The sequence below is a fragment of the Pistacia vera genome, unplaced genomic scaffold, assembly GCF_008641045.1.
Source record: "Pistacia vera cultivar Batoury unplaced genomic scaffold, PisVer_v2 Contig246, whole genome shotgun sequence".
NCBI lineage: Eukaryota > Viridiplantae > Streptophyta > Magnoliopsida > Sapindales > Anacardiaceae > Pistacia > Pistacia vera.
In genome coordinates, this window is record NW_022196053.1 from 1532826 (window position 1) to 1544151 (window position 11326).

The 11326-nt window shown below is 37.8% G+C and overlaps 1 protein-coding gene across 1 annotated transcript; it reads left to right on the top strand.

Annotated features, from left to right (window-relative positions):
• Positions 1-6520: 6520 nt before the first annotated feature.
• On the top strand, positions 6521-9860 carry LOC116131984 (probable disease resistance protein At4g33300). The gene is made up of 5 exons (XM_031417675.1): positions 6521-7400; positions 7554-7945; positions 8068-8423; positions 8505-8710; positions 8870-9860. Exons 1-5 carry the CDS (start codon positions 6695-6697, stop codon positions 9700-9702), a joined length of 2493 nt encoding a protein of 830 aa, XP_031273535.1. The 5' UTR covers positions 6521-6694; the 3' UTR covers positions 9703-9860.
• Positions 9861-11326: the final 1466 nt, after the last annotated feature.

Below are 11326 nucleotides of genomic sequence, written 5' to 3' on the forward strand. Positions count from 1 at the left end.
CGATATGGGTATGTATTTGTTGTATAATCGTTCAATTTGACTAATCATGTCATCATCTCCTACTTAAATCGCGGTAACATAGCATTCCACCGTCATACTCTCTTTCTTAAATCTTGAGAGTTGAGGAGATTCGAACCTGAAATCTTGAGCTTTAATCTCATATCCTAGCATTTGTTCTACCACTTAAGCTACCTAAGATTGGTTTAGTTTTAAAAGTTTGTTAGCGGCAAATTGCATTTACTTCACAGATGATTACTTGGAAGTTTGAGCTTTATTTTAACGATCCCGATTCCCGGCATATTCAGTTTGGAAAAAGGGCACTTGAAGGATCCTTCCCCCATTTTTTTTTTTTTAGCGAGTAAATAACTAAATATAATTAAACATTCTAATATTCTAATTTTTTGTCATAAGTTTTTGGTGAAGATGTAGGATGGTTGTATCATTTTCACATCATATCATTAATTGCTCATATTATTTATCGCATCATTTTACTTGTATAAATCAATTTCTTAGAATATAAAGTTAAGATATTTACTTATATATATATATAGCGTTATTATTTTTTGGACGTGACATTTGCCTCTAGTTTTGTCCTACTCCAACATGGATGTCAGATGAGCATTTCCATCTTAAGAATATCTAAGGAATAATACTACACCAACAATTATTTCTCACAAATTTTCTCTCACAATCTTGACATAACAGTTCGTAATTAATTAGTGGGGCTCATGCGATACCAATGTGAGATCCGTTATAAACTAACCAATTACGAGATGTCACGTCAGGGTTGTGAGAGAGGTTTGTTGATGTAGTATTATTCTTATCTAAGTTGCTTGTCATTATCTCAATAATTTCCTCACCTTGGGCCTTAAGACTTATAATAGAGGTGGGAAAGACCCGGGCCCAGTCGGTCCTAGGCCTAGGCCCTCAAGGGTCTGGGCCCAATTTGGGCCTAAACTGGTCCCCACAATTGGTCATGGGCTCATAGGACCGGTCCTATCCTATGGGCTCGAACAATTTTTTTTTTTGTAAAATTTCATTTTAACTCTTATATTTATGATCAATTTCATATCAAATAAGGGGTTTGGGATATTTTATAGAGGTTAAAAGGAAATTGGGGAGGGAGGTTTGGGCCTGGGCCTAGGACCCCAGGCCTTAGAGGAGGGACTGGCCTGGGCCTGGGCCCTTCTCTCTTGGGCCTGGTCCGACCCTTTTAGAACTGATTTTTTGGGCTAGGCTTTTTGGGTCTGGGCCTAATTCCCACCTCTAACTTAGAAAGATTGAAAGGATGGCTGCCTCAGGCATTGCCGTCCGATAGCAGAATTGGAACTATCCACGAAGGAGGGGCATATTATCCTGTAAAAAAGTTTAGGGTAGAATCTGAGATTCAAATTAAAGCTGTTTAGTTTATAATAGGGTGTAAGAAGATTTTCAATGCTTTGATTTATTTTATCCTAATGTTGATGCCCTCTATAATTAAGACTTACTTTATGCTGAACATTTAGAATGGTTCATGCTAACTGAGGCTTTTATTTTCCAGGATTCCATCAAACCAGACTTTGTATGTGATACTCACTACTAAGCATAAAGCATGGTTGAATTTACGGAGCTAACAAGTGATCGTGAATTTATGGAGATTCAATCACCAACTTAAACTGACTCCAGCAAGATGGGATTGATGGGGGAAGGGATTACATATATATTTTATGCCACCACTGGACTCAGCAGTGTTGACAATTGGTAATCTTTTAACTTGAAAAGAGGTAAGTAATTCTGTGTTACCTCTGCTTGAGAAAGTGTTAGTGTAGGAGTTTATGTACCAGTGGATTTGTTAAAATTTTCATGTACCAATTTTTCTGCAAACATAATTTTAAACTGATAAGATGCAATCTATTTCTTGGTAGATTCTACATTAAATATCAACATCAAATGAAATCACCTCAATCGCTTTCTCATCAGATGCAATGTATGCAACCTGGAAGGGATTATAGTAGAACACTGTGTGTCTCCTCCATCAATCTCTCTGATCGTGAAGTTTCATAGATATCACAATTGAAGAGGCATGTTCGTTTGTTTGGGCTTGGAGCAATAGGTTGAAAGGCTTACAAAAGCTTAGCTCAGTCACAGAGCAGTCTTGCCTTTTTTTTCTGCATTTGACTCACACTTCCATTATTTCGCCCACTCAATAGAAGAAAAGTGGGGGATAGACTCGTCATTTCGTTCATCAATGACCTCGTGGCCATCTCCACTTTCAACAATGGCCGCATATCAATATCTTGCAATTATTTAGAGAAGATTGACTTGCATCCGATGGCTATTGGAAGCGCTCATGGTTTTTTATAGTTGTTTTAGTTAAACCCGGGGAAAAAGTGGTTTCCGTACAATATAGTTTCATATTCAATTTGCCCCATTAAATAAACAGATCAATCTCTAACAACCGAGAAGGGTAAGCAATAGATATCAACCATTGACCTTATCATTCAATAATAAGTGAATGAGCAGAGTAAAGCAAACTGATCCAGCTCTTTCCATTATTTACCAAGTCAATAAATTATTATTATTTTATTATGTAAAAAAATAAAAAAATAAAAAACCCGAAAATCTACCATCTTTGCATTGAGCACTTGAACTTGTAGTTTTGTTTCACCATGGTCTGTGTCATTACCAATAAACAGATAGTTCTATAGCTTCTTGAATTGCCAATCACTTTTCAAGGTTTTTTGTCTTTCTTCTCATCTATTTTTTTAATCCTTCCTCTTGTAACAAATCTAGGTGAAGCTGATATTGATAAGCATGTAAGCCAAGAATATTTGTGGCAGTTGTACTTCTCCAACCCATATGAATGGTGGGATAACAGAAAAAATAAGTTATCGCCAGGATCACCTGATTTTAAGCATAAGGATACTGGTGAAGCTCTATGGTTGAAACCAAATGATCCTCCATGGATCAAAAGACAACTTCAATTGCTTGATTCAAAGATGGCAGGACAAGGGCTGCAGAGTCATGTAGGTTCTCATTCTCGTGTCGCCATGTGGACTTATGATGAGTAAGAATAAGTTTGTGGGACTTCAAAACTAATGGAGGAAAGGGCAGTGGAAATCGAAGTTAATTACATCTGCTGCATTTCACTACCTCCTTGAGGTCAGTTACATAGTTTTAAGATCTGACCCATAGCTGCTAGCTGGAAGGAGAGGTATTCGGTTGTATAGGTCCTGGCCAGACATCACAGTGATGGAGGTGTATCAAACATAGAATTACTGTGTTGGATATGGTGCGATCAAAAATTATAGTAATTATAGTAATGTTGTTTTTAGAACTTAAGGCAGTTGATCCAAGAATTCTTCCAGCAGCAATGTGTCAGATGCATAAGAAAAAGTGTATACAAGGTTGCCTCATTCTTAATTAATTTCTGTTGGCTTTTTTAGAAGAGTAAAAATTGAGTAGAATAAAGCCAATTACTTGGTTTTAAAAACCCAAATCAGTTAGGGCTATGCTTTATCTATTCTTTCCAATTTGCTGAGTGAAAATTTCAAGAACTGTTGGAGAAATAAGCGGTAGGTAATAGCCATTGCCGGTTTCTAAATTTGATGTGAAGGAAAAAACAACTGTTGCAGTAAAATGTGGATGGATACGATATGGGTATGTATTTGTTGTATAATCGTTCAATTTGACTAATCATGTCATCATCTCCTACTTAAATCGCGGTAACATAGCATTCCACCGTCATACTCTCTTTCTTAAATCTTGAGAGTTGAGGAGATTCGAACCTGAAATCTTGAGCTTTAATCTCATATCCTAGCATTTGTTCTACCACTTAAGCTACCTAAGATTGGTTTAGTTTTAAAAGTTTGTTAGCGGCAAATTGCATTTACTTCACAGATGATTACTTGGAAGTTTGAGCTTTATTTTAACGATCCCGATTCCCGGCATATTCAGTTTGGAAAAAGGGCACTTGAAGGATCCTTCCCCCATTTTTTTTTTTTTAGCGAGTAAATAACTAAATATAATTAAACATTCTAATATTCTAATTTTTTGTCATAAGTTTTTGGTGAAGATGTAGGATGGTTGTATCATTTTCACATCATATCATTAATTGCTCATATTATTTATCGCATCATTTTACTTGTATAAATCAATTTCTTAGAATATAAAGTTAAGATATTTACTTATATATATATATAGCGTTATTATTTTTTGGACGTGACATTTGCCTCTAGTTTTGTCCTACTCCAACATGGATGTCAGATGAGCATTTCCATCTTAAGAATATCTAAGGAATAATACTACACCAACAATTATTTCTCACAAATTTTCTCTCACAATCTTGACATAACAGTTCGTAATTAATTAGTGGGGCTCATGCGATACCAATGTGAGATCCGTTATAAACTAACCAATTACGAGATGTCACGTCAGGGTTGTGAGAGAGGTTTGTTGATGTAGTATTATTCTTATCTAAGTTGCTTGTCATTATCTCAATAATTTCCTCACCTTGGGCCTTAAGACTTATAATAGAGGTGGGAAAGACCCGGGCCCAGTCGGTCCTAGGCCTAGGCCCTCAAGGGTCTGGGCCCAATTTGGGCCTAAACTGGTCCCCACAATTGGTCATGGGCTCATAGGACCGGTCCTATCCTATGGGCTCGAACAATTTTTTTTTTTGTAAAATTTCATTTTAACTCTTATATTTATGATCAATTTCATATCAAATAAGGGGTTTGGGATATTTTATAGAGGTTAAAAGGAAATTGGGGAGGGAGGTTTGGGCCTGGGCCTAGGACCCCAGGCCTTAGAGGAGGGACTGGCCTGGGCCTGGGCCCTTCTCTCTTGGGCCTGGTCCGACCCTTTTAGAACTGATTTTTTGGGCTAGGCTTTTTGGGTCTGGGCCTAATTCCCACCTCTAACTTAGAAAGATTGAAAGGATGGCTGCCTCAGGCATTGCCGTCCGATAGCAGAATTGGAACTATCCACGAAGGAGGGGCATATTATCCTGTAAAAAAGTTTAGGGTAGAATCTGAGATTCAAATTAAAGCTGTTTAGTTTATAATAGGGTGTAAGAAGATTTTCAATGCTTTGATTTATTTTATCCTAATGTTGATGCCCTCTATAATTAAGACTTACTTTATGCTGAACATTTAGAATGGTTCATGCTAACTGAGGCTTTTATTTTCCAGGATTCCATCAAACCAGACTTTGTATGTGATACTCACTACTAAGCATAAAGCATGGTTGAATTTACGGAGCTAACAAGTGATCGTGAATTTATGGAGATTCAATCACCAACTTAAACTGACTCCAGCAAGATGGGATTGATGGGGGAAGGGATTACATATATATTTTATGCCACCACTGGACTCAGCAGTGTTGACAATTGGTAATCTTTTAACTTGAAAAGAGGTAAGTAATTCTGTGTTACCTCTGCTTGAGAAAGTGTTAGTGTAGGAGTTTATGTACCAGTGGATTTGTTAAAATTTTCATGTACCAATTTTTCTGCAAACATAATTTTAAACTGATAAGATGCAATCTATTTCTTGGTAGATTCTACATTAAATATCAACATCAAATGAAATCACCTCAATCGCTTTCTCATCAGATGCAATGTATGCAACCTGGAATGGATTATAGTAGAACACTGTGTGTCTCCTCCATCAATCTCTCTGATCGTGAAGTTTCATAGATATCACAATTGAAGAGGCATGTTCGTTTGTTTGGGCTTGGAGCAATAGGTTGAAAGGCTTACAAAAGCTTAGCTCAGTCACAGAGCAGTCTTGCCTTTTTTTTCTGCATTTGACTCACACTTCCATTATTTCGCCCACTCAATAGAAGAAAAGTGGGGGATAGACTCGTCATTTCGTTCATCAATGACCTCGTGGCCATCTCCACTTTCAACAATGGCCGTATATCAATATCTTGCAATTATTTAGAGAAGATTGACTTGCATCCGATGGCTATTGGAAGCGCTCATGGTTTTTTATAGTTGTTTTAGTTAAACCCGGGGAAAATGTGGTTTCCGTACAATATAGTTTCATATTCAATTTGCCCCATTAAATAAACAGATCAATCTCTAACAACCGAGAAGGGTAAGCAATAGATATCAACCATTGACCTTATCATTCAATAATAAGTGACTGAACAGAGTAAAGCAAACTGATCCAGCTCTTTCCATTATTTACCAAGTCAATAAATTATTATTATTTTATTATGTAAAAAAATAAAAAAATAAAAAACCCGAAAATCTACCATCTTTCTTATTCGAAATAAGTTATAGTTAGATTAGTCAGAAGAGTCGCTAGCAGTTTGGGTTAGGGATAGGACTTAGGAGTTAAAGACAACTAATTTGTTTGCTTATACTTTTCATCGAGAAGAACAGTGATAGCGGCCGTCTCAAATTTCTGTTTTTGTTAAAAAGAAAACCTTTTGTTTAATTTCTTTTCAGTTTTTGTGATCGCCGTGGATTATGCGCAAGTTAATTATTATTCTTTCTTTAAAAAAGCACCTCTGTTTAACAGCACGGCACTGCTGCACTAGTTTCCTCAAGTAAACACACCACGGTCTTACTGAAAGTGAAACGCTGATCAGAAGCCAACTTCTAACACCCAGTTCAATTTCCTCAATTCTCGAGAACGTTGTACCAATTCCATTTTGTAATCGCGGCTACGTCCTCTTCGTATCAGAAAAACGCCAGTCATTCACCACCATGGCCGTATCAGACTTTTTCGTGGGCGAGATCGCAACCGAACTCATAAAGCAGCTAATAACAATATCTCGAAGGGCCTCTCTCTGTAAATCCAGTGCGGACCAGCTCAGAGAAACCATAGAAGCACTCCTCCCTACTATCCAAGAAATCAAATACTCTGGCGTTGAACTTCCCGCTGTACGCCAGACACAGCTCGACCGCCTCTCCGAGACTCTCCGTGATGGACAGGAGCTCTGTGAAAAGGTTATCAGAGCAAATCGTTGGAACGTGTACAAGAATATGCAACTGGCAAGGAAGATGGATAAATTGGAGAAGAAAATTTCTGTATTCTTCAGCGGTCCCATGCAAGCACATATCTTGGCTGATGTTCATCACGTCAGGTTTCAATCGACGGAGAGGTTTGATCAGCTGGAGGCTTCGACGAGAAGGATTGAGAAGAGTCTTGAGTCCTTCTCGTCGATGAAGATTGGTGTGGGAGTCGGAGGGTGGGTTGAGCAGGCCTTGATGAGAGTGGAAACGGAGGATGAGAGACGCGTGGAGGGTAATTTGGGGAATTTGATGGGAGTAGGAATGGCTTTAGGGAAAAAGAAAGTGAAGGAAATGATTATTGGAAGGGATGATTGGAGCGTGGTTGGGATTTGCGGGATTGCTGGCTCAGGGAAGACCACTCTTGCTGCCGAGGTCTGCAGAGATATTCAAGTCACAGGTAAATTTTGTTTTCTTCTTTAAACTCAATATCATAATTCTTTTAAGATGCTTTTGCCAATTGTTTTAATCCGATTTTCTATGTAATTTCTCTTTAAGATTGCATTTTATCTTAACGAATTACATTGACTCTGCTTCTTATTTCCGTTTCCAGGCTACTTCAACAACAGAATTCTGTTCCTTACGGTATCACAATCTCCAAATGTGGAGCTGTTGAAGGCAACGGTTTGGTCTTTCGTATCTGGATGTAATGTGGGATCATATGGTGCAGTTCCACCGTGGAATCTACAAGTTCCTTGGACAGTAGGACCTCGGAGTTTGGTGGTCTTAGATGATGTGTGGTCATTAGCAGTGCTTCAACAACTTATTTTTAGGGTTCCTGGTTGCAAAACACTTGTGGTTTCCCGAACCAAGTTTTCAACGGTTCTCAATTCTGTTCATGAAGTAGAGTTGTTGAGAGAAGATGAATCAATATCCTTGTTCTGCCACTCTGCTTTTGAACAGAACACCATTCCTCTAGCTGCAAATGAGAATTTGGTCAAGGAGGTAATATTAAACTATCTCATTATCAGGAAATTGAATGATACAACCATGAATTTGATAGCTGGTATCTTTCTGTTTTTGATTTTTCTCTGTGGCCGATGCTCATGAAAAAATTGATTCAACAGATTGTAAACGAATGTAGAGGGCTGCCTCTGGCTCTTAAAGTTATTGGAGCATCACTGAGGGATCGGCCTGAAAAATATTGGGTAAGTGCTAAGCAAAGGTTATCACGAGGACAGCCTATTTGTGAGTCTCATGAAACCGCATTGCTTGATCGGATGGCAATAAGCATCGAAGACTTGTCAGAAAAGGTTAAGGAATGCTTCCTAGATTTGGGATCCTTTTCTGAAGACAAAAAGATTCCAATGGAGGTGCTCATCAATATCTGGGTTGAGATCCATGACATTGATCAGGAGGAGGCTTTTGCCATCCTTGTGGAGCTTTGTGATAGAAACCTTCTCACCCTAGTTAAAGATTCAAGGTATTTTTTTAAGGATTTCATGACCTACTATAGAAGTGTTATTTTCTGAACTCTGACGCTTTTAATGTGCTCAATTAACAGAGCTGGAGACATGTATAGTGCTTACTATGAGATCTACGTCACTCAACATGATGTTCTTAGAGATCTTGCTCTCCATTGGAACAATCGTGACAAGATAAATGACCGCAAGCGGTTATTTATGCCTAGAAGAGACGAGGAGCTTCCAAAAGAATGGGAGCGGAATGTTGATCAGCCATTCAATGCTCAGATTGTTTCCATTCATACAGGTATAGATGTCACTCTTTATAGATTGCGTCTCAGTTAAAATGCCATTGATTTTATGGTCATCCAATTAAAAAGGGAAAGTAACAGTATAATAAATCTTGGTTGATTCTGTGGTAATATGCCCTTGATGCTAGCTCATGTCTTGCAATTTTACAATGCAGGGGAAATGAAAGAAATGGATTGGTTTCGCATGGAATTCCCCAAGGCAGAAGTGCTACTCCTCAACTTCTCTTCTAAGGAGTACTTGTTGCCTCCCTTCATCAAGGGCATGGAAAAGCTTAGGGCGCTCATAGTGATAAACCATAGTTCCTGCCCTGCTACCCTTCGCAACTTTTCAGTTTGTTCAGATTTAGGTAACCTTAGAAGCCTCTGGCTTGAAAGAGTTTCAATTGCTCAATTACCAGAGGCAACTATTTCCCTTAGAAATTTGCGGAAAATATCTTTAGTTCTCTGCAAAACTATTGGCTGTCTTGATCAGCCAACGATAGACCTGCCCAAGATGTTCCCTCGCCTCTTGGAGCTTACAGTTGATCACTGTAATGATCTAATGAAGCTGCCTCCAAGCGTTTGTCAGTTGCAGTCACTCAGGAGTCTAAGTATCACTAACTGCCACAGTTTACAAGAATTGCCAGCTGACATTGGCAAGTTGAAATCTCTAGAAATTATGCGGCTCTATGCAAGCCCTCTTCTTAAGACTCTCCCAACTGGCATTTCTGAGCTAGTTAGTTTGAAATACCTCAACATTTCTCAATGTGTCAGCTTAACATGTCTTCCTCAAGGGATTGGTAATTTAGCAAGGCTGGAGAAAATTGACATGAGGGAGTGTTCACAAATATGGAGTCTACCAAAGTCTGCTGCTTCATTGAAGGCTCTACGTCAAGTAATTTGTGATGATGATATTTCTTGGCTGTGGAAGGATTTGGAGAAGGCTATACCAGGACTCCATGTTCAGGTTCCGGAGAAATTTTTTAGTCTGGATTGGCTTCATGAATAAACAGATTGTATTACTCTGTCAATGTAAATAACTTAACAATAGTCAGTTTTAACAATGAAATGAAGCACATCTTAGTTGAACTCGTAACTAGAAATTTATTTTAAAAAATATATATGTGTGGGACAGCTCCATGTTATGAGCTTGAGTGAGATACTGTGGAAAATTTGCATTGCAGCTAAACGTGTCTAACTTAAGCAAATAAGGTGTAGTATATAGGTGGAGAACGGGGTTTGATTATAATTGCTTGACTGCCTCAAAAGTCCTCCCTTAAGAAACGCGGGAACAAAAGCGTGTGGACCCTCTCATATCAATTTCAGACAACGCCGGCCTTTGTCGCTTCCCCGATCTCTTCACAATCTTGTTTGCATATATTAAGATTGTGGGATGGCTAGGAAAACTTGTGCTTAAATAAATAAAAGTTGTTTTTTGCTTGCCAAGATCAACTATGATGGAATGATATCAAATGCAGATTATCTAGACGACCAAGCCCCAGGGTTTGGAATAATTGTATTCTCACTTGGTAATACTTTTCACTTTTCAAGTCACTCTTTTTGTTATATTCACAAAGCTTTATGGGCAAGCAAGCATTCAATTTCAATCATTCATCTTATCTGAAGAAGGGTGCCTTTCACTTTTCACTGCTGGGTACAGTAATGCTGATCATGAATCCTGATTAAGAGAAGACCATATTTAATAATATTATAATCCACTGAGACTTAGAGAGGGCTTTTACTAAACGAGCATTAAAACCGCTAAAAACTAATGCTACACATCATTATCATCATCATCGTCTTTTGAATATCTTTATTGCTCAGTCTGTGGTGACGAATTTCTAAAGTGGGGGTATAATTTTTCTTTTATGTTGATGATACCAGCCTTGACGTCATTTTTCTCACAAACGAAAGCATCCTTTGACGAAAATTTCTTATTGGAAATATTGTATCATCTTTGATCAATAATATCGACGTCCATGTCCAGTCAACCAAAAAACAAGAAATTGATGATGGTACGAAGGTCCCACGTTATCATCTCCATTCTCGTCAACATGAAACAGAATATTTATAGGTTTGAAATTTGTATATAAAATGTGATCCACACAATTAATAGAAGAAATTAATTTATTAGGAGTAAAATTTAATAAAAACTTTGTATATGTTTTGCCTAAAAGATTAGGGCTTACATAAACTGATGTCAGCAAGTACTAATCAGAGTTTAGGAAGGTTTTGCATCATCTAGAGTCTACCACATCACCCAAGACAGAAAGAATATAATTGTCAATAACCTAACTGACTCAAGTTTTGTCTATGAATGAATTTGGTTCGCACACATGTCTAAACCTCATTTAATTTAAAGATATTTTTTAAGTTCTCAGCAATGGAAAGATAAAAGAGATTTGCATGGTACCAACCCACTTGCAGATATGTAATTATTACTTTGAACTCAGCAGATATAAATAGGTAGCTCCCCCTCACAAAATCGAGATTTGACACTTTAAACTAAACAAAGAAAATAGCAAAGACACACTATTAGAAAAAGATTGGCTTGATATTCTCTAAGAATATTTAGAACACTAAGCACATGTAAACCAGATTGCAGTTCACGACCTCTTGTAATCTTGACTAAT